The sequence below is a fragment of the Castanea sativa genome, chromosome 1 (assembly GCF_040712315.1).
Source record: "Castanea sativa cultivar Marrone di Chiusa Pesio chromosome 1, ASM4071231v1".
Taxonomy (NCBI): domain Eukaryota; kingdom Viridiplantae; phylum Streptophyta; class Magnoliopsida; order Fagales; family Fagaceae; genus Castanea; species Castanea sativa.
Genome location: NC_134013.1, coordinates 31,116,410 through 31,140,471, shown reverse-complemented (window position 1 = coordinate 31,140,471; position 24,062 = coordinate 31,116,410). Strand labels below are relative to the sequence as shown.

General features: G+C 37.1%; 2 protein-coding genes across 3 annotated transcripts; one reads left to right on the top strand and one right to left on the bottom strand.

The window, feature by feature from the left end:
• The first annotated feature begins 11,859 nt into the window (after window positions 1-11,859).
• LOC142642497 (uncharacterized) lies at window positions 11,860-15,725 on the top strand. The gene is made up of 3 exons (XM_075816865.1): window positions 11,860-12,359; window positions 14,980-15,112; window positions 15,205-15,725. Exons 1-3 carry the CDS (start codon window positions 12,196-12,198, stop codon window positions 15,259-15,261), a joined length of 354 nt encoding a protein of 117 aa, XP_075672980.1. The 5' UTR covers window positions 11,860-12,195; the 3' UTR covers window positions 15,262-15,725.
• On the bottom strand, window positions 14,988-17,527 carry LOC142642485 (uncharacterized). 2 transcript variants are annotated; one of them, XM_075816844.1, is made up of 7 exons: window positions 17,151-17,524; window positions 16,898-17,064; window positions 16,685-16,787; window positions 16,217-16,333; window positions 15,967-16,137; window positions 15,542-15,665; window positions 14,988-15,465 (listed from the first exon to the last, which is right to left on the bottom strand). In XM_075816844.1, the coding sequence occupies exons 1-7, from the start codon at window positions 17,433-17,435 to the stop codon at window positions 15,326-15,328; spliced, it is 1,107 nt and encodes a 368-aa protein (XP_075672959.1). In that variant the 5' UTR covers window positions 17,436-17,524; the 3' UTR covers window positions 14,988-15,325. The 2 variants fall into 2 exon arrangements, with proteins under 2 accessions (XP_075672959.1, XP_075672967.1); XM_075816852.1 differs by lacking the exon at window positions 15,967-16,137 and having other exon boundaries at window positions 15,326-15,465; window positions 17,151-17,527.
• Window positions 17,528-24,062: the final 6,535 nt, after the last annotated feature.

Below are 24,062 nucleotides of genomic sequence, written 5' to 3'. Positions count from 1 at the left end.
TTTAAACTCTTGAAACAGCAACCGAATAGATCACCAAGTTCTTGACATCATTCTTGATCTTGATAACCCTAAGTGTGTATGAAGGTAAACATCTTTAGATCTCATAGAAGATTCACACACACAACATATCAACAACCTCTAAAATGTGGCTGGGGTTTTTCTATTTATATGAGACATAAAGCATAACACCCTACACATCAAATGGGCTTAGGTTGAGTTAGAAATTCTGCAGAAAAAATAATTTGCACGAGTTTCGATCGATCGAGTCTAATTTTCGATCGATCAAGCCTTGCAAATTTAGTCCAATAAATTCTGCAATCACTCGATTCCAACTTTACACATAAACACACTTTGAGCAGCCTAAATTTAGACTCTAAGTTTTGATTATGGTTTGCCAACACATTACACATTGTAGTTCTAATACATTTAGTTCCTAAAGTATTAGAACCCAACAAACTCTCCCTTTAGCAATCCATGACAAAACACATAACAAAACTGAAATGCTCAAAGTTACAAATAGCCCCTAAAAAATCAACATGCCCAATAATAATTCAACCTAATTACTATCTATTAGTTGCCAGTGTAGACAGCAGCACGACTGAATAAACCTGTAACCTGCATCTTCCTGAAACACTCAACAAACACATAAATGCATGTGTGGAAAATACAAGTAAAACAAAATAAAATTCTTGATTTCACAAAATAGAAAATAAAAGACATATACCATGAATAACCTCATAATATAAATCAATAATCAATGTAGAACATGTGAAACATGTGAAACAAGAAACAATAAAACAAAGTGTCTTCCCCTAACATATACAACCCATAAAAATAAATACATACATTAGGACCAAAACAAATACATCATGAGCCAAAAATATACATCATGAAACTCCTAGATACAATCTAACAAAAACTCCCCTTATCTCCATCAATAAACACTCCCCCTTTTTGTGACGAATTGTCAAAGGACAATCAAGTCTCGTCATCAAAAGAAAGTGGTGGAGAAGATCGCCGAGCACTCACCAAATCTGCACGCAAAGCCTGAAGCTCAGTGAGCACATCCACCAAAAGCTATCCATGTGCCGCCTGAATGGTCATGACAGTATCCAACATACTCCAAATGGATGAATCACCCGAAGATGAAGGTAGAGGATCAACAGTGGCAGTGAGATCGACAAACTCTTCAGTTGTGGGGTCACTTGAAGAAGGAGGATGAGATGCAGCACCTGTAGAAAACTCTTCTCAAAGGTGTTTAGAGCTAGCTTTCATCTGAGCTGCTTTTTACCTAAGGAAGGTGGCACCTGTGGGAGCTATGATATGGACAGGCTCAAATGCAAGAAACTCCTCTAATCCTAAATGTAACAAAATCCTATGAATAAAAATAGGGAAGAAAAGACAATATGACTTAGAACTACTCCTATGAACCTCAACTAAAGAACGAATGAAAAGAGACAGAAAACACATAGGAGCATCAGTCACAAGAGCATACAAAAAAGCACATCTCTCAATATGAATGGTGTGCAAATGAGAGATAAGTCAAATTGAATGACAAGAAATCCGGAAAGACAAGTAATTGAGCTCAGTAATCTAATGAGAGGTGATATGAGGATCAGTACCCCAACTAATGGAAGTACTGGTGAGATATGACATAATATCGAGAGGAGGGGTCTTAGAATAAGGATACATAAGCTGTCGTACCAAAGGTACCCCAAGAGTAGAGGCCACCACTAAAGGAGTAATAGCATACTCTTCACCCTTTATCCAACTCATCACATAGTGAGTGTTGGAATCATTGGAGTGGACAGAGAGGTTTGAATAGAACTCTCTTACCAAGGTAGCTGGAGGAGGGTACTCTATATTAATAAGAGGTAACCAGCCCCTACGCTCAAAGTTCCTCCTAATCTCCCCACCAAGCTCATCTAAAACCATTCTCCGCTTAGCCCAAACAGACCTAAATATATTAAGTTTCTCATAGGTTTCTTGGTTTTTCTCAACCCTAAATCTCTCACTATCGAAAGCCGGGGTAGAGGAGGTGGTGGTGGTTTTCTTGTTAGCTCTAGTCTTCCTAACCATGATGCTAAGGGTTGGAAAGGAAAGATAAAAAAAAATAAAAATAAAAAACCCTAAGGCAAACTGCATTAGAGAGGGTTAGACAAAACAAATATAGAAAATAACAATCTATATGATGCATGACATGAATGCACATATGATGCATGCCCTAATGCACTGAAATTTGTTCAATTCTATATTATAAACCAACAATTGACTTGAACATAGAGTTTTAAAACAAAAACCCCAAATTTTGAAAAACCCAATTTCAAAAATCCAACAAATTGATCAATTTATCATTACACTAGTTAGATAACATCATATAATGACATAATCAATCAACAACATAAGTCAATTTCATCAATTTTATCCCAATTGAACAAAATCCCCAATTTCTTAAACTTTCAAGCCCTAGAATTTCAAATTTTTCCAAATAAAAAAATGAATCAAATTAATGCATGTCAATCATGTTAATAATATCTAGAGACAAAAACCCAATGATCAAATGTGAAAGAAAACAACTTAAAAATCAAAAACCCCAAATTATATGAGTTCGAAAATTTCAACTAAAATGCATGAAAATGTGAATAAAATGAAAAAGAAAGGGTAAAAGTGACTTACAAGCACAAGAAGACAAAAACCCTTGAGAAATTTTAGGAAGAAAACGACAAAATTGGCTTGGATTGGATCGGTTGAAGAGGAACAGTCAAAAAGTTTTTGAAAAGATTTGAAAAGTGTGATGAATACGTGAGAGAAAAACCTTTTTAAAAACTCACAGTACGAATTTCAATTGGTCAAAAATTAGATTCGATCGATTGATCGAAAATCAATTTCGATTGGTCCAACATCAATCGAGCCAGGCAAATTCAAACCTTAATTTTTATCGCATTTTCGATTGGTCGAGCAATAGGTTTGATCGATCAAAAATCTGGAAAACTTAGATTTTTGAAAAACAAAGCATTTTAATACAGAGACTCCTCAAAACGCATTGTTTTATGGATGAAATGCATGAGTATGAGATGAAAAGTTTTTCAAAAACACCTAAATTCAACCCAGATCTCCCAAAAACGAGTTTTTCAACCAATTTGTCCTAAAAAAAATCAACCATTAAACATATTTTGCATTAGAATCCGGGCACATTTAATCTTGGATGGCCACAACAAGATCACACACAATATTTTGTACAAAGTTTAGCAAAAAATAACTTGTGTAGTGTGTGCAACTAACAATAACTTAAGATACATGTGAGGTGATATGTAGATAGTAATCAATCACAATCTCTACAAAATTCATCACATAAATTTGAAAGAGACTATCACCTAAAGAGTTACATCATATAACTCTCACGTCTCCTAGAAAACAAGCTTGCAATCATGTAAGTTTCTTGTTTTGCCTCATAATGTACACACCAATTTTATTTGATTTGGAGATTATTATAATAACCAAGATAATGTACACACTAATTTTATTTCATTGTGAATTGATTATAGTCCAATAATGTACACACCAATTTTAGCATTTAATTCGAGGCTACACCTTATGTTCTTTTTGTGTATGTGCTACACTTTCTTGAGCACTAAATCTTATTATATGCACTAAGATATTCATGATTGGCTAGTAAACAGTGGCGAGATAGTTATTTATGCCTTTCTCATTAAGTTCAAGTCCAAATGATAAAAAACATGTGACTTCAAAATCAAGATCAAATAATCAAAAACTATAAACAACTCCCACACAACATGCACTACAAAGCTAAAACTAGCAAAGTAGAGTCAAATTAATAAGCTCATTCAAGCTAAACAAGGTACATAAACATGTTATGTAAAGATAATATGGTCAACCTTGATTATAAGTTCAAGAAAAATAATGCCAAACACATTTTTCCTTCCTTTTCCTTTCCTTTTCTTTTTAAAAAAAAATTAGAAAAGAATAACAAACACAATCTATTATGAAATGCATGAATGTTATGCAATGCAGATCCTCAAAAAAACTAAAACAACAAAAGAAGAAAGTTCACAAAGAATAGAGAGATGAAGCATAAGGACCATGTCAGAAATGCTCAATTAGATTGAGCCTTTTGCATCCAAAACTTTTTAGATGCAACTTTAGCATTAGAGTTATTATTCTTATTAGAATGATGAGCAATTCCAGGATTGGAATAAAGGTTTAATGCCTTTACCAACTCACCAATAAGTACCATGGGATCTTGTGCTTGAGGCATAGGTACTTTTGGCTTATTTGCTCACTTTGCACCTTGCAACTTGAAACAATTTGGACGAATATGTCCAGTCTTTCCACAAAAGTGACAACCCCATAAATGTCAATAATGCTCCTTATCCTTAGGGAGAGTAGGATTCTTAGGCTTAGACTCTTTAAGATCAACTCTAATCTTTCTAGGAGGTGTAACTTCTATTGGTTTGACAATCTCACTCACAGGAGCCTCAGAAGAAGGAAAAAAAATATTATGAAATGAGTTTCAGACATTGAGATGCTTTCTACAAAACCTAGACCAGTTTTATTAAAAGGAGACTTCTGAACACTCAACATGTGATCAAATTTAGAACTAGCAGGCCTACTAGTTTGTTCTCTAGCAACAAATAATTCGAGTTCCAATTTTTTAATCTTTTCAATCAACATCATGTACTCAGTCTTCACTTTATTAATTAAAGTGCTAGCATCAAGCAATTTCAATAACAAATCTTTCTTTTCAAGTTCAAGAGAAGCAATTTTTTTTAAACCTTTATCAACATTCATTGCATCTTTTGCAGCAACTTTGCATAGCTTATTGTAAGCTTCTTGCAAATTAGCACATTCAGAGAGTTCCCTATCAGAAGGGTTCTCTTCAACCACAACACCTTCATCAACTACAGCTGTAGCTGTGAAAACAATGAAGTTTTCATCTTCATCACTACCAGATTTGTGATCAGAAACTTCTTCATCGCTAAGGGTTACAGTCATAGCCTTACCCTTTGATCTAAAAAATGTGGGACATTCTAATTTCACATGACCATACCCTTGACAACCAAAACATTGTTGTTCCAAAGAATTATTAGAGGTTTGACCTACTTTCTCTTTAGTTTTATCAGTATTGTTCGCTTTAGTGGGTTCATTCCTCTTAAAATTCCTAGGTTCAGCATTGTTTTTACCTCTTGCCCTTCTGTTATTATTCCTAAGAAAGTTTCTAAAGTTCTTGGCAAGATATGCAATCTCTGTAGAAGATAATTCATCATCAAATCCATTCTCATCAACTGTTAGGGTTTATGCCCTAAAATCCAATTTATTGGCATGTCATAAATAATTAAATTGTATAATTATATGAGGCTATTTATAAATGAACTAATGGGACATTATCATAGTCCATGAGATGCATTATATGTGATTTATGTGATTTAATCACAAAAGATGTAAATCACAAGTTCCTTGTAAACTCAAAATGTAGTTCATAGTCGGTGATAAAATTGGGCGTTTCATCTGCGAAGACTATAGCACATCAATTAAGATGATTTGTCTTGATCATGGAAATGGAGACTTCTAATTGATGTGTTGATGTGTCTTAAGAGTTAAGACATATTAAACTGGATCGCTGTGAGATTAATTATTCAATCAACAACTGTCACCTGAATAATTAATCTCACGACTTCTAATTTCATAGACTCTTAATCCTGAGAGGGTAGTGAATCCGATCATGAAATGTAGGTTACTTTGATATATCAGGAGTGAGATCTAATATTCACGGTCAAAATCTCAGTATGTTGGGTAACCACACGTAATGTTGAGGGAACACATATTCTCAAGATAGAATCCATAATCTCTTTTTGTAGAGACACGAAATATCCCATTGAGATAAGTTTAATAGGAACTGGTTATTCAGGGCGCCCACTTTAGTAAGAAGTTACTAAAACTTATATTTATTGAAATTAGATTTCAATAAATGTGAATAACTAAAATATTATACCGGGTACTCAAGGATAAAATAGTTGTTTACAAAGTGACAGTTTATTATGACTTTGTTCACTATGGATATTTCATGGAGGGGTCAAATGATATTATTAGAGTCTTGGGATATAATTTATTAATAAGGTTTAGAGTGCAATTATATTTATATAGTGGTATTAAATATAATTAATGGTAACTTTGAACTTGTCAAGAGTTGATAGAAAAGCCAAGGCCCATTGGAGCTAGAGTCTTATTTGTTCCCTTTGGTCTCATCTCAAGTTACAAACTAAAACCCAATTGGGTAGGCCCAAAATGCTAACTCAATTAGATAATCAGTTTTTATTTAATAAGAGTTATTAAATAAAGTAACTACGAAGGTAGTTAGAATGTACGTACGATGAAAAAAAAGAAAATAGTTTCTCTCTACAAGGAGAAGAAGAAAGATTTTTCTTTGAGAATCAATGTGCATAAAGACTGATTGAGAGACCACACATCTTGGGCACCATATGGAATTGAGATGAAGATTAGAGGTATTCTCAAGTCTTGGTTTTGAATTTCACTGCATCAAGGTACTTTTTCTATTCTTTGTTATAGAATTCAAGATTACATGTTATCTCTCATGAATGAAGTAGATCTATGATTGTTGCTTCCGCTGTGTGTTTTGTATGAGATGCAGAACTAGTTTTTTCCAACATCAACTGACTTAAGAGCCATTGATTTGGATTTATTTGTTTTGGGTAAGTCTAGCTCATAGGACTAAAGAGATCCTACAAGCTCATCAACAAGGATGGAGTCCACATCCTTGCTCTCAGTAATGACAGTCACTTTAGGTCTAAATTTCTCAGTCAAAGATTTAAGAATCTTCCTAACAATTTTAAGTTGATCATAAATTTCACCTTAATTATAAGCAGAATTAACAATATCATTAAGCTTAGCATAGAATTCATCAAAACTTTCATCATTAGACATCCTAATGCTTTCAAATCTAGTTGTTAATTGCTACAACATATTGATCTTAACTGTCTTTGTGCATTCATGTACAGTTTGGAGAATATTCCAAGTAGTATGAGCAACCTCAACATTTGAGATCCTCTTGAATTCCTCTATAGAAAAAACATTAAAAATAGCATTCATGGCTTTGCTATTAAAAGCGACTGCTTCTTTCTAAGAAGTTTGCTACCTGCTTACAGGAGTAATCGGTTTCTCCCATTCGTATTCAACGGAATTTTAAACTCTCTCATCAATTGATTTCAGGAATGCTTTCATCCTTACTTTCCAGTAGGCATAGTTGTTCCCATCAAAGTGTGGTGAGATCACTAGAAAGTGACCGTGTTCCATGACAGTAGGGGTCAAGGATCAACTCTTAGATTAAAGGATCTAAACATTAGAGCTAACCCGCTCTAATACTACTTGTACATTTTTAGACCCCTTAAAACATAAGTTGTTTAACATAATGTTAAGCCAAGTTGATTAACAAGTTCTTTAATAAGATTTAGGTTAAACACATTCAAATCATATCATGTGAATAGTGCGGAAAAGTAAATAACACAATGATATGATAACTCAGGAAAACCAAACCGGTGAAAAACGTAGGGAGAATTTAACCTAGCTATTCTCAAGGTAAAATAGATCCACTATGAAAGAATTGAAGTTTGTACAATAGAACTTAGACTACTAACATTCTATTGATACCTAGTATAGAAAACTTACTACCACAACCACGTGATAGCTCCGAGTCCTCGGACTACTTCTTTCTTCAATCCACAACAACCACAAGTTCTCCTTCTTGTGTTTTTCTTTAAGCTCTTGAAACAACAACCGAAGAGATCACCAAGTTCTTGACATTAATCTTGATCTTGATAACCCTAAGTGTGTATGAAGGTAAACACATCTAGATCTCACAGAAGATTCACACACACAGCATATCAACAATCTCTAAAACGTGGCTAGGGTTTTTCTATTTATATGAGACATAACATAAAACTCTACACGTCAAACGAGCTTGGGCTGAGTTGGAAAGTCTGCAGAAAAAACAATCTGCATGAGGTTCGATCAATCGAGTCTAATTTTTTATCGATCAAGCCTTGCAGATTTAGTCTAATATTTTCTGCAATCACTTGGTTCCAACTTTACACATAAACACACTTTGAGCAGCCTAAATCTAGACTCTAAGTTTTGATCATGGTTTGCCAACACATTACACATTGAAGTTCTAATATATTTGGTTCCTAAAGTCTTAGAACCCAACATTTTCCATCTTGTACATTCCTTGAGGCTAAACTAAAGTGGCAATGCTTCTTATGCATGGAAAAACACCCTTGATGCGAGTTAGGTGATTGAAAAAGGGAGTATATAGATTAGAGAATAGGCAATGGGTGTAAATGTAAAAAGTTTGGGGTGCGAGATAGATGCTGGAATATGCCATAGACCTATTATTATAGGACATTGGCTCATTATTATTGGATCTATCCTAGGGCCATTTTGTGTTTTCATGAAACTCCCGGTGGGCGTCAAACCCACTGACAAAAGATGTTGTGTCAATTACCTTGCATAGAGTTATGTCATTGACATGACAAATATCGGACCATGAGCTGTGTCATTCCACCTCAAAACCAATTGGTGATGAGGAAGACACACTCAAATATTTTATGAGATTCAACATCACGCCACGCAGGCCTATTTTTAGAGTGGTTGTAGGGAGTCAAATTCTGGCCCCCCCAACAATCCCTCCCTCACAATGACACACCCGTGACTCGAACCCATGACCTTGGCTCTAATACCATTTTTTGAACCGTGAGTTGTGACATTATACCTCAAAACCAATTGGTGATGAGGAAGACACATTTAAATCTTTTATGGCATTCGACATCACGCCACGCAAGCATATTTTTAAAGTGGTTGTAGGGAGTCAAATTGTGGTCCCCCAACAACAAGCTATGCAGTTAGGGCTGGCACGACAATACATTGTGATATTGCACCTCACTTTTACGTTTTTATGTTTGTATTTTGGTTTTTTTTTTTTTTGTGAAACACAACATCTAAGTACTATGTTAATCATGGAAAAATAACAAACTGCAGTGACGAATTTCACAAAGATAAAGATAAGTTTCTCAATAAAATACCAGTAGTCACAAAGATGAAGAAAAGTTTCACTAGTATTTTAATGATATCCTGCTAGGAAGTAGGAACCAGCTAGATATCTTGATGATTGTGGTTTCTTCCAACGTTGCTCTCCGAAAAGATATGAGTAGTTCCTTGATCATTCCACAGAAAACAGATATCTTAAATAGTGCATCAACAAGGACAGTATTCCCACCTTGACATTTATCTTCAGTGCAATATTAGCCAAATATTTTTTACTCATTCTAAATTACATGCTTTTTCAAACAGCATTTGGAAACAAGTCCAAAGATGTGTCTCACAAATCCATTTCAAATCACCATAAAGAGAGCCATTATTATCTGGCTAAATAGGCATATATTTGGCCACTGTGTTTGTTGAATGACATAAATAGTGTTAGGACATATGTGATTCATGTTAGGTACATATGTCATCATGTATTAACTAATCCTTTGACAAAACACACTTTACTTGTATTTGAGTAGATCTAGGATGTGTTTAATGCTTCAAGGAATGTATTTAGGTAGATCTAGGATGTGTTTAATGCTTCAAGGAATAAAGTTTCAAGTTCAAGTATTAAAGCTATGCAAGTCTGTCCAAGAATCAAGTGGTGAAGTGCTGGTTTTTAAAACTCGACAACTAGTATCTATTGAGGTTCAGAAACTATTTTAGCTTGATGCTCGACAGTTGCTCGATAGATAGGGTATCTATCGAGATTTATGAAAATCAGATTTTCAATTCTGATTTCATTCCTATCCGTGAGTATGTGTTTAGGCTTTCTTTTCTCATAACCCTAAACAGATATAATGATTATTTTAAGGGCCGTCACAGTGAGCACAGTTGCACGAGTGTGAAGCAAAGTGTTGTTCATGCAAATTGTGACCGGAAACCTAATTTGCCCTAGTTCTTCTTTTTCTTGAAGAAGTTGTTGTGTTTGTATACCATTGAGTTTTGTGATCAAGGAGTTTTGTGATCAAGGAGTTTCATGATCTTCATCGTGTGATGAACTGAAGAACTTTGTAGCTAACATCCTTCTAAAGTTGGTGATTAAGTCGCATACTGGGATTCACGCATTTATTGGTTAGTTACATACTGGGAGCCGTGCATTAAAAGGAGAGATTGTCACTATAGAATAAGTCCAATTGAGGTATTGGGGTAAGGGTTCAACTATAGGTTGGTATAAGGTATTGTGATTCCTTTACTTGTAACCACTTGTTGTGATAATAGTGAATTCTCGGGAGTGATGACTTTAAAATCACATGGTGGGGTTTTTGTCTTGGAAGTTTTCCCCATTCATAAGTGATGATGTCGAAGAAATCACCAGTGAGCTGCGAGTACCCCTCCGATTGAAGCAACACCTGCGAAGAGAAAGTAGGTGATCGACAGAGAGCACCGGTGTGGTGCCGGCCAAAGACCCTCCGACGATCAAGTTAGAGTCTTTAAAACAACCCTAGAGTGCCAGAGTTGAGGTAATAATGCGTACCTTTTGTCATGAGGGTTTTTGGGGTTTATATAGTGGTGTAGAGCCGAAATAAACGCCTTGGCGAGGAAGTACTTTCCTTTTAGAAGAGCAATTCGCGGATCTTTGCCTATTGTATTGAGCCCTTTCCTTATAGGAATCTTCTTGACTAAAGTCGAACGTGAGGCGCAAGAACTTTCCTTATATTCACATAAGCAGAAGTCAAGATAGGCTAAAAATGAAAGTTGGATTACTCCTACAGCTTTCGTCTGCCAAGGTCGTCAGCCCACGTGTACCTCCTACACTGTCGTCAGCTTATGTACATCAACGTGATCCGTCAGCAAAGGACGTCAGCCAAGGGCCTTACAGCCAAGGTCGTCAGCCATGTCTCGTCCACGTGATCCGTCAGCTTATTGTCGCTACGTAAGGGATATAGCCCTGAATGCCAGAAAAGGCGGCATCCTAATGAGATTAGCTGACGGGTTGGGTATTCCCGTCAGCTTCTTAATGTGCCGTCACTTAAAATAACGTCACTATCAATAAGCAAATCACCTTGTCAACTTTATTTTCCGCTGCATTTTATTTTAGTTGGTGATTTGTTTGTACTATCACGTATATTGCATGATTATTTAATTAATTAATAAACTTGGCTAATTAATTAATTCATTCATCACAAGGGGTCAATACATTCTGGGCCTATCAAATAGATTTCATTGTACCTCTTTCATCAACTGCAATGACCTCGTGTTGCCTACCTATATATAGATAGGATACTTCCTGCGCATGTTTCCATGGTGGTGCGGCTTTTGTGGCGTTGTTGTATGGTGGCTTGGTGTTGTGAATGAATTTGTGATGGGGCTGAATCTGATCTGAATGTGGCTGTTTCTTGAATTTCGGCCTAGACCTCAGTAGGATGTTTTGACAGCTACATATTATTAATATTAAGTTCTTGTAATATAAATGTAGAGTTTATATACTATAAAATCCTAAACTAACCATAATTTATCCTAAGGTTAATTTGCTTGTTCTACAATTAATTTGAGCTATTTGGACCATAATATATTACACTATTCCATTAATTTGCTTGTTCTACAAGTAAATAAGCCTACAATTGATTTGAGCTTTTTTGACAAAAAAGCGGTACAATTGATTTAAGCTATTTAGATCATAATATGTTTCACTGCTAATGCCTATCTTAGTTTAGTAGATAAATAAATATGTATTTTTTATTATTATAAAAATTACCAAAAACCTATTTAATATGCTTGTTCTAAAAAGCTATTATGTCTTTTTATTTTGGCACTAAAAGTCGAAAACCTAGAATACTTACAAACTAAAACCCCTAGAACCCCAACATTTTTCTCTTCTATCTCTTAAATCTTTTGCAGTTTCAAAATTTAAGTTTATTTATTTATTTTTTATAAAACCCAAATTTTAACCAGTAATTTCAAAAGTAAGAGATTAAAGACGGACTGCACCAACAAAGCAATTGTCACTGTCTGACTGAATATATATGGCCCATACTCCCGTGGCATAAAACAACTCTTCCAACTTCCAATTGACTCCCACGCCTTTCACTCATTAACATTCAATAGGAGAGGCGAGGGAAAGAGAGAGAGATAGAGATGGCGGCAGCGTCGTTTAGATGGATACTACAGCTACACAAGGACGTGCCCAAAGCAGCTCGGTTCTACTCGGAGGGGTTGGACTTAACCGTCAACGTTTGCACTCTCCGTTGGGCCGAACTCCAATCTGGCCCTCTCAAACTCGCCCTCATGCAATCTCCCAAGTAATTATCTTTCTCTCTCCTTTTCCCGAATGCACTTCTAGTGTTTGACAAATTGCCTAAGAGAACCTAGAATACATGATAACTATGTTCAGACATTTTCATTTCATTCCTTTGACTAGTGCAGCAATTGGGTTATATTGTTAATGAAACGTATTTGCTGGGTTTTTAACCCACATTTGCCTAGACGGGTTGCATTTTTCTTCGAAAATATATGCTTCATGTATTGGCAATTATGCATGCTCATATGATAGATTTTTATTTTTTATTCTTTTTTTAGCACTTGTTAAAACTTTTTCTTTGGTGGTGTTAATACTTAATACAATGGGTTTAATGCCTGTGTTTTCTCATAAATTTTAGGTGATATTCGTTATCAGTTAACTTAGAAATGATTTTACCTTGGACTCCTTATATATTTGATATAATTTTGACCGGGTGTAATTAAATAGGTTAGTGGGCAACTTGGGCTTGAGTTTTTGGTTATCTTCATTTCCTTGGCTGACTTCAAAGAATTTCTTAGTCAGTGGACTTTAGTGGATTGGAACATAATCTAGAGGAGTTAAAACAGCTAATTTAATATGCATATGAGTAAAAGAAGATAAGAGAAGTCGGTGGAAGGTAATGAGTAAAAGAAGAGGAACTATAATGTGGTGTTTGGTACGGAAAATCCACATTACTCTTGGCATCCAGATTACTAGGAATGTGATGCATTGCAATCTGGATGTCTAGGAATGTAACTATTTCTATGTTTGGTTTAATTGGGAATCTAATAAGATTCCTAAGAATGTGAGATTATAATATTTGGTTTATTCCTAGGAACTTTAATTGAATTATTTATTTTTTTCATTCTATCCTTAGATTTGTAAATCCAATATAAGTGTATTTAAAAAAAAAAAAAAAATTTCCTCTAAATAAATAATGAAAAACAAAATATAAACTATAAACTATAAATTATGACAAATTCATTAAAACTATAGTCTAACACTTCTAACTATTTTTTTTCCACAAGTGAAACCTAAATAGAACTTTGTTAATGAATATATCAACAGAGTTGTCTATCTGTTTATGTTGTTTTGACGGGAAAAGATAATGTTGTTTAGGCGGGAAAGGAAGAGATAAAGATAAAGGAAAATATATTGATAATTTATTTTATACATTATCTCAATTGCTTAAATGATAAGGAAAAAAAGTTAAAATTGTCAATTTATAAAAATAAAATCTCCTTTCTAAAAGGGAGTTAAAGGGGGAATCTAGATTCTCCTAGCATCTGATTCCCTAGTGTAATTTGTAACAAAATATGAGAATTTTTAAACATTTCTGGGAATCCTAAAATTAGGGGTGTCCAGACCTGACCCACATCTGCCGAACCGACGCTCCTGTCAGTCGGTTATGGGTTTCCGCGCCCAAAACCCGACGTTGGTGGGTCGAGTGGCAGTTTTCTTCTCCAAAACCCGAGCCACCCGACCCGACCGATATTATAGCCAACCTTGGCGAGATCAAGCTTAAATTCGAGGAGATCTGGCGAGATCTCGACCATATTTTAAGATCGAGCTTAGATTCGAGGAGATCCAGCGCTATCAAGCTTAGATTCGAGTAGATCCGGCGAGGTCAAGCTTGGATTCGAGGGGATCCAGCCAAATCCCAGCAATTTTTAGCGAAAAAAATGCAAAATCCGGCTAGTTTTCCAAATTCCGGAAAAATTTTTTTTTTTCTAGATTTTGATGCTTTTTTTATTCCGGCAACCCACCCAGCCAGACCGACGTTCACCCACACCCGAAACCAACTCGATCGATTTTTCCAGCGGGTTGAGTCTGGGTTGGGTCCAAAATCGACCTAACCCGACCCATGGACAGTTCGACCTAAAATATTACCCTGTACCAAACGCCACGTAAGAGAAGTCAATGGAAGGTTCTGCACAAAACATAAAATTGGAATTTGGCGTTCTTTGCGTTGCTCTCAAAATAATGCTTTCTAGGTACCTATTAAAAGATACAACAAGAGTTTTTTTTGGGGTCTCTGTTTCTGAAGAAGGATACATCTGTTCTAGTGGGTATTGTGGTCTCCAAAGGATGCATATTCTCTAGTTTGAATGGGCTTCCAAGATATGCTTCATCTAGTGATGTAGTATTGGTATTTAGCCATGTTTACTATACACACCTTATGTAAAAAGTAGTGTGTCCGCTAATGAGGTTGAGTTCAAATGATATCTCCTCTCCATGTAAGAACAAGGTCGAGAATGAGGCCATAAGATCAAGAACCATAAAATTTGTGTAATTACCAATTAACAAAAAAGAAAAAGAAAAACTACATGTCAACTTTCAAACTAATTTGAATGTCAATACCCTATAATCATTACATTCCATTCAAGTTCACTGGTAGTTTGGTTTTTCATTATTTTGTTTGTTTTTTTGGGAACCATTGTTTTTCATTATTGGTGATTTGCCAATTAGGTACCAAATAGTTTTGGCATTCTTGCCTGGTGTCACAAAATATTTTGAAGTTTTGATTGACTACTTGACCTAAGGGACAGCGGGAAAAACGAGTTTCTAAGATAATAATTTTCCTAGAAATGCTTTGGCTTCCACTATGGTTGAACATGCCAGCTGCTAATCCAGTTTTACAGTGACCATGTTGTGCAGAACGGATACTCTTCACTTTTATCATTCACAGTGACTGATATTAACAGAACAGTGACAAAATTGATGACATTGGGAGCTGAACTAGATGGTCCCATCAAATATGAAATTCATGGAAAGGTAATGCCCTTAAATCTCTATAGACATCTTCAACTTCATTTTAGTCTCTTTATTCAAGATATGAAGGTCTTTTATAATTTGCATGGGATCAGGTTGCAGCCATGCGATGTATTGATGGCCACATGCTAGGCCTCTATGAACCACTTTAAGGGCCTCAAGAAATGAGTTCCTCCTTCCTCCAATTATGGAAAATGAAGAGGCAGCTAAGAGCTTTTATTGTGGCATCTTGAACTCTTTTGATGACATAGTGAAGACATGAGAAGCTTCTCCTTTCTTTGGATTCCCTTCAATAATAGAGAATGTTTGTTCATCCAGATCTATTACAGCCGTACATAGTGTGTAAAGTATTGGACCTGAGAATATGGCATAAAGGGTCATTTTAGGAGAGTAATTATTCAACAGAAGGTAGTCAAATACGCTTCAAATTACCTGTCATGTAGATCGGGTATTTTGTGTCAGCCATATCTCCAAGAAGTGACAGGAATTCGTTTTTTGATGTTTTTGGTAGCACAAGTGCTCTTCTTTGCCTGCTTATGGAGTTGTCATCTTGTACCTTCAAACAAAATCCATGATATTATTTTTCCATTGGAGTAGATAATTTGATCAATTAAAATTTTTGTTTAGGTATATCTGCTAAAACTGCATCTGTCATATGAGCTGCCATGCCACCACTCCAAGTGAGCAAGGAGGTTCACCACACCGGAAAAATTGTCAGACCCAGCATTAGATTGCTGGTGTGTATTTGAGAAATATTTGTAAAGTGGTGAACATATGGTTGGCTTGTTTGGTGTGGAGGCGTGGTGCTTCAGCATAAAATGATGGAGCCACATATCCAGATGTGCCTCACTGCATACCTGCTGGACAGGAAGATGGAGATACATGTTTGCACGGAAAAATGGTGTTGCTCCAACCTCTCTAACTGAAATCCGGTTCATTGATGCAGTTTCAACATTGCGAATTTTACGTGTTCTTATGTCAATCAGATTGTAACTATGTCCCACAGAAGCTTCCGATGAATGAATTCTCTGAAGAGACAAGCCATGATATAACCTTCCATCATAAACATGACTTTAAATATATGAGAAGGGCTATAAAACATCTTACCGTTACTGCATCATCAATGCCTGACGCTTCAAGGAGATCCCTAGAGATGAAGTTACATCCAATTCCACCGGCCACAATCTCGTCTTCAATTGGGGGTACTGAATTTAGTGTGAATGCCTGAAGTATACACGTTAAAGAAATTATTCTTATGTCTATCATCTTTTTTTGATTAACACATATCTATCATATAAGTATTATGAAAACTAGTCAAATTCAATTCAGTTAAAGTTAGAACATTTTGGCCTAGTCCACACCAAGGCATCCATAACCAAAACTATGAATGTATGTTTGACACTTAAACGGTAGATTTTCAGTTCTTTTCTTCATTTCTATTTTTTGTTGAAAATTTTAGGGGGTGGGGTCACAAGCAGAATATGATTCAAATTTCGTTGTTCAGATTGTTTCAAGCATTAGTTCGGGTATCGCATATCAGTCTCATTCAGATTCTTGGTGAGTGAGAATTTTTACCAATCCATGACTGTTGAATCCAAATGCACAGCTTGGGAGCTCTCCTGCATACGTGTAAGCAATGAAGGATAGTTCATTTGACAGCATTCCCTTTATTAAATAGCTGCAAACCCAGAAAAGGAATGTTACAAGCTATAAAAACCAAACAGATTGGATTGACTTGACAAGGGTTTTGTGAAACTTTAAAATAGGATGGAATACAGTAAACCATACGTGTGGCCAACCAGAGCAACATTTGCATCCTCATTATGTGCCACCATGGCCATGGAATCACTGACGATGAGAACATCAGAACAGTCATCTGGGCAATCAGCATTGGAAATTAACTTGTTCTTTGGAAGAAAAGGAACAATCTCTTTCCTGAAGTTGATTAGTATTATCTGCACATGAACAACTAGAAAGTAACTGAAACAGTACTAGGATGAATAAACGAAAGTATTTTGTTGGTTTTCAAATGAAAAATTACATGAAGAACAGGAACTCCACTTCCCTCAGCTGTCCCTATCAGTTCATCCCAACAACTTGGAAAATTCTTTTTGTTATTATCAGTGAGTGCTTTGAGAAGTGGCTGTGCTTGTGGGGTTTGGGCAAAAGGTAGTAGCTGGTCTTGAAGAATGAGGTCTCTGGCCAGCCTGCTTCTTATAAGATTGGAGAACCTCTGGCCTATTAAGAAACCCATCTGGTAAGCACTTTCACAGGGCCCAACTTCAAATATTTCCAGCTCATTCCCTTCCAAACCTGAGCTCTCCATTTCGACTCCTTTCTCCGGAGATTTCAATAAAGGACTACCTTATCTTCGTTTTTGTGTGCACTCGTAAAAGTATTTGGTTAGGTACGGAATTGGGAGTAGGGGTAGTTTTAATTTTTATTAACTGTATGTGATGGATACGTGGGTAAGGTTATAGCCTCTAAAACCAACTCTGTTGAGTGTTGATTATGGCGTTTCATTCTCTCTCTCTCTCTTTTTTTTTTTTTTTGGCATATCTATTCCTAAAGAAGGATTCATCTGATCTAGTGGGTAATATTTTGGGCTCGTTTGGTTTGACTTATTCCTATCACCCATCACTCATTTTTCATTATTCATTACTCATTTTGGGTGAGTCTCACACTAGTTGCATATCAAGTTTTCATTTCCAATTTCCAAAACACAACCCAAAAAAAGAAAAAGAAAGAGTGAGTTGTGAAAAATGAAATCAAATTTTGTTGTTTCCGAGTTATCAAAATTGAGTTACCATAGCATTATTATAATTTCACTCATCTTAGTGGGACCCACTTCTATGTTTTGTCTAATCATACCAGCCCATTCACTCCAAACCAATGGTTCTATCCCAGCTGTAGTTACCATCTTTTTTTTTCTTTTCTTTTTTTCTTTCCTTTTACTTTTGTTTCTTTCTCAACTCTTCCCAAAACCGAGAGCTCTCATCTCTTCCTCCCTTCCTCTTGTATTCCGAAAATTGAAGAATGAACCCCTCTCTCATATCGGTCTCAAACTCAATGATCTAAAAGCATACCTGGCCTACCTATTGTTATCAATCTCGATCTCACTCTCTTGTTGAAGCTTACCTCACCTCTCGGTTCTGTGTTTGTCTCGGTAGTCAAGAAGCAATGGGTCTCTTATTTCTGAACCCAAAACAAGATCCATCAAAGTGGACATGCAAGGAATTAATGGGAAACTAAAATCAGCAAAAACCGTCCTTGACAGTGACAAGTAAGGGTATGGACGAGTGTATGTGCATTAACTCCAGGCAACAATCAATGACTAGGCAATGAATAGCACAAAACCGTTATTCTTTTTTTTTTTCCTGGGCATATCTATTCCTAAAGAAGGATAGGTCTGTTCTAGTGGGTAATATTTTAGGCTCGTTTGGTTTGACTTATTTCTATCACCCATCACTCATTTTCCATTATACATTACTCATTTTTGGTGTGTCTCATACTAGTTGCATACCAAGTTTTCATCTCCAATTTCCAAAACTCATAACCCAAAAAAAAAGAGTGAGTTGTGAAAAATGAAATCAAATTTTGTTGTTTCTGAGTTATCAAAACTGAGTTACCATGGCATTATTATAATTTCACTCATCTTAGTGGGACCCACTTCTATGTTTTATGTAATCATGCCAGCCCATTCACTCCAAACCAATGGCTTTATCCTAGCTGTAGTTACCATCTTTTTTCTTTTTTTCTTTCCTTTTACTTTTGTTTCTTTCTCAACTCTTCCCAAAACTGAGAGCTCTCATCTCTACCTCCCTCCCTCTTGTATTCCAAAAATTGAAGAATAAGCCCCTCTCCCATATTGCTCTCAAACTTAATGATCTGAAAGCATAGTCGGTCTACCTATTAGTATTAATCTCGATCTCAGTCTCTTGTTGAAGCTTAACTCACCTCTCAGTTCTGTGTCTGTCTCGGTAGTCAAGAAGCAATGGGTCTCTCATTTCTGAACCCAAAACAAGATCCATCAGATTGGACATGCAAGGAATTAATGGGGAAACTAAAATCAGCAAAAACCGTCCATGACAGTGACAAGTAAGGGTATGGACGAGCATATGTGCATTAACTCTAGGCAGCAATCAATGACTAGGCAATGAATAGCACAAAACCGTTATTCTTTTTCCTTTTTTCTTTCTGGGCATATCTATTCCTAAAGAAGGATACGTCTATTCTAGTGGGTAATATTTTGGGCTCGTTTGGTTTGACTTATTTCTATTACCCATCACTCATTTTCTATTATTCATTACTCATTTTTGGTGAGTCTCACACTAATTGCATACCAAGTTTCCATTTCCAATTTCCAAAACTCATAACCTAAAAAAAAAAAAGTGAGTTGTGAAAATGAAATCAAATTTTGTTGTTTCCGAGTTATCAAAACTGAGTTACCATGGCATTATTATAATTTCACTCATCTTAGTGGGACCCACTTCTATGTTTTTTCTAATCATACCAGCCCTTTCACTCCAAACCAATGGCTCTATCCTAGCTGTAGTTACCATCTTTTTTTTCATTTCTTTTTTTCTTTCCTTTCACTTTTGTTTCTTTCTCAACTCTTCCCAAAACCGACAGCTCTCATCTCTTCCTCCCTCCCTCTTGTATTCCAAAAATTGAAGAATGAGCCCCTCTCCCATATCGGTCTCAAACTTAATGATCTGAAAGCATAGTCGGCCTACCTATTGGTATCAATCTCGATCTCAGTCTCTTGTTGAAGCTTAACTTACCTCTTGGTTCTGTGTCTGTCTCGGTAGTCAAGAAGCAATGGGTCTCTCATTTTTGAACCCAAAACAAAATCCATCAGATTGGACATGCAAGGAATTAATGGGGAAACTATAATCAGCAAAAACCATCCCTGACAGTGACAAGTAAGGGTATGGACAAGCGTATGTGCATTAACTCCAAGCAGCAATCAATGACTAGGCAATGAATAGCACAAAACTGTTACCAATGTCCAAAAATGTAGAATTAAGGACCGGTTACGAACAGAAAACGTTGGAGTTAATTTGCAACCATTAAGCATTTATTACCCAGCTGCAACACAACGGTATTATGAGTATTAACTCAACCTAAGGTTATATAAAGCCAAGAAAAACAGGTAAAAGGGGATGAGCACAGAATTGCTATACAAATTACAGTTTTTCCAAAAAGAATAAGCTAACTTAAGCATCGGAGGGTCTTTAGCAGGCCCCAAACCGGTGCCTTTATCTATTGAGTGCTTTCTATGACACAGGTTTTACAGGTCGTTCATAATATTGACGAGGGGCATATTGATGAGGAAAATTCCTGCTTCATCAATTTGGCGTCGTTTGTGGGGAGCTGATTAAGTTGCAATTCTCTTAGGCAAGTCATCGTATCTCTACTAGCAAAGTTCCTCGAGACACATGGACACTTCCACTTCATCACCTCCTATGGACCCAACCGTAATGGCCCAACAGATTCAAGCACTCACTGCTAACGTGCAAGAATTGATGAAACAGAATGAAGAATTGAACTGAAAGGTGTGCCCTGGGACTCTGACTATGTCGTAGTCTCGACGCAATCTCAATGACAACAATGACAAGGCCCATAGTCCAGAGAATAGCCGACGGGATACTTCAGAACATACCGTGCAATCAACTTGTGGTAGTGACCAAATGATGAAAAACATGAGAAAGGAGTTGGATGAGGTCAAGAACACCATGAAGGGAAAGACAGCAATAAACCTGGATGGCATGATCAAAAGGACCAACTCACCCTTCACAACTAGTGTTCTAGAGTGCCCCTTACCTCCCAAATTTTGTTTCCCTCAGCTGGAGGTCTACAATGGCACTAAGGACCCTCTGGACCATATAGGAGCATTCAAAATAATTCAGAGTCTCTAGCAGACCCTAGATGAAGTTATTTGCAGGACCTTCCCAACAACCCTTAGGGAAGCAGCACGGGTATGGTTCAGTAAGCTGCCTGCAGTGTCTATTGCAAACTTTGACCAGCTAAGTGACTTCTTCGTCTGTCACTTCATTAGAGGCCAACGCCATAAGAGGCCCACTTCCTATTTGTTAACTGTGAAACCGTAGGAAGGAGAGACCCTGAGGGAATATGTGAAGAAATTCAACAAAGCAATCCTAGAAATTGATGAGGCTGATGAGCAAGTGATAATGATGACCTTCCAGGCTAGGCTGATCAATCCTGACCTTGTTTTCTCCTTAGGGAAAACTCCTTCGACCTCGATGACGGATTTGCTGTTTAAAGCACAAAAATACATGAATGGGGAAGACGCACTGATGACAAAGGGACTGGCAGGCAAACGAAAGAAAGACGAAGGTGCAAAATCCCAAAGCAAAAAGAAGGAGCGCAAAGATAATCTTATGGAAGCTAAGACTAGTAAAAGTAGTCTAGACGCATCATCAAAGAAGAAGCTGAATTTCACCCCTTTGATAATGCCTGTAGTCAAGATTCTTATGCAGATAAAGGACGACCCTGCCTTGAAATCGCCTAAACCATTAAGCTCATTCTCAAAGCGAAGAGATCCGAAGAAGTACTGCCGCTTCCATAAGGACCATGGTCATTATACAGACGAATGCAGGGATTTGAAAGAACAGATAGAGGAGTTGATCCAAAGGGGGAAACTCCAAAAGTTTGTTAAGAAAGACTATCAAGCTCGCTAATGAATAGAAGAGAAACCTACTGACGACCAAAGAGAGGAAGATCAAGACAATCTCAAGCCCATCGTTGGAGAGATAATGACGATCACTGGAGGACCAATAGTTGGAGGATCATACAAGTCCCTGAGGAAGGCGGTGTAGAGGCAGGTGAACAACGTCCATGTCTAGCACCTAATGGAAAAACATCATCGCACTAGGAATGACGACATTTTCTTCTCTGAGCAAGATGTGAAGGGGATCAAGCAGCCCCATATTGACCCCTAGTCATTATGTTAGCCATTGAGGGGTTCAACACTTGAAGAGTGCTGGTGGACAATGGGAGCTCGACAAATGTGATGTATATGACGGCTTTTCAGCAGATGAAGTTGGATCTAAAACGCCTCAAGCCTTTCAAATCTCCGTTAGTTAGCTTCAATGGAGACCATGTTTATCCAAAGGAAATCATTTCATTACAGATTATAGCAGGAACCTACCCTGCTCAAGTGATGAGGATGGTAGATTTCTCAATTGTCGACTGCCCTTCGTCTTACAATGTGATTCTTGGGAGACCAAGCCTTAATCGCCTTAAGGCAGCAACTTTCACATATTGCCTGAAAGTGAAATTCCCAACCCCCCACAGAACTAGAGAAATCATAGGGGACCAAATTTTGGCTCGAGAATGTTACTTGGTGGTCTTGTCATCTAGGGAAAATCACACTTGGATGGTAGAAGAAGAACGACCCGAACCCATGGAGGAGGCGAAAAATGTAGTGCTAGTAGAAGGAGATCCATCTAAAACCACCAAGGTAGGAAAGGAGCTTCAACAGACTTTGAAGGACAAATTGGTGAAGTCCTTGTAAAAGAACTTGGATGTCTTTGTATGGAGCCACGAGGACATGCTAGGGATCGATAGGCGAGTGATAGAGCATAGTCTTAATGTTAACCCAACAAAGAAGCCCATTCAACAAAAGAGACGAGTATTCACTCTAGAGTGGAATAAAGCAATCATGGAAGAGGTGGAAAAGCTTTTAACTGCTGGATTCATTAGAGAAGTCTACTATCCAAAATGGCTTGCAAATGTTGTTATGGTAAAGAAGTCCAATGGAAAATGGAGAATGTGTGTGGACTTCACTGATTTGAACAATGCATGTCCTAAAGACAGTTTCCCCTTCCCAGAATTGCCAGCTTGTTGACTCAACGGCTGGCGACAAACTACTAACCTTCATGGATGCTTTTTCAGGTTATAACCAAATCCTAATGAAGGAAGAAGATCAGGAGAAAACTGCGTTCATTACTAGCCAAGGCTTATATTGCTACAAAGTCATGCCGTTTGGACTGAAGAACGCAGGTGCCACCTATCAAAGATTGGTAAATCAGATGTTTAGTAAGAAGATAGGGAGGAATATGGAAGTCTATATAGACGATATGCTCGTTAAAAGCAGGGAAGCTAAAACCTATCTTGTAGACCTTCAAGAGTCGTTCGATACCTTGAGAGGATATAGGATGAAGCTTAACCCTGTGAAGTGCCTTTTTGGAGTCTCATCAGGAAAATTCCTAGACTTTATGGTGTCTCAGCGAGCAATTAAGGCAAACCCGGAGAAGGTCAAAGCCATACTTGACATGGTTTCTCCCAAGACAGTCAAGGAGGTGCAAAGACTGACGGGGCGAGTAGCAGCATTAAATAGGTTTGTCTCAAAGGCCACTGACAAGTGTCTTCCTTTCTTTAAAGTTCTTAAACAGGCTTTTCAATGGACGGGCAAGTGTGAGGCGGCCTTTTAGAGCCTTAAGGAGTATTTGGCCAAGCCTCCATTACTAAGCCCGTCAGTAGAAGGAGAAGACCAGTTTTTATACTTGGCTGTATCACCAATAGCCGCTAGTTCCGCTTTGATCCGCGAGGAATCCAAGATACAAAGGTCAATGTATTATACTAGTCAAGCTTTTCAGGGTGCCGAAGCAAAGTATCCACGCATGGAGAAGATGGCCTTCTCATTAATTGTGGCTTCAAGAAAGCTTCGTCCATACTTCCAGGCATATACCATTGTAGTCATGACAGACCAACCAATCCGAAAAGCAATGAGCAAAAAAAATGCTGCAGGTCGTATTGTCTAGTGGGCAGTTGAGCTAAGCCAGTTTGCCAATGAGTACAGGTCAAGAACAGCAATCAAGGCACAAGCTTTAGAAGATTTCATTGCAGAATTTACTCTTCTAGACCCTAATGAGGAAGCAGAGTATTGGACAATTTGCTTAGATGGCTCGTCTGTAACAAGACTCGG

Coding starts and splice junctions, on each gene's coding strand:
- LOC142642497 (XM_075816865.1), top strand. CDS start 12,196: ATGGCGGCAGCGTCGTTTAGATGGATACTACAGCTACACAAGGACGTG. Junction 12,360..14,979: donor GCCCTCATGCAATCTCCCAA/GTAATTATCTTT, acceptor CCAGTTTTACAG/TGACCATGTTGTGCAGAACG. Junction 15,113..15,204: donor AATATGAAATTCATGGAAAG/GTAATGCCCTTA, acceptor GCATGGGATCAG/GTTGCAGCCATGCGATGTAT.
- LOC142642485 (XM_075816844.1), bottom strand. CDS start 17,435: ATGGAGAGCTCAGGTTTGGAAGGGAATGAGCTGGAAATATTTGAAGTT. Junction 17,065..17,150: donor GTGGAGTTCCTGTTCTTCAT/GTAATTTTTCAT, acceptor GTTCATGTGCAG/ATAATACTAATCAACTTCAG. Junction 15,666..15,966: donor TCCATCTTCCTGTCCAGCAG/GTATGCAGTGAG, acceptor TTTTGTTTGAAG/GTACAAGATGACAACTCCAT.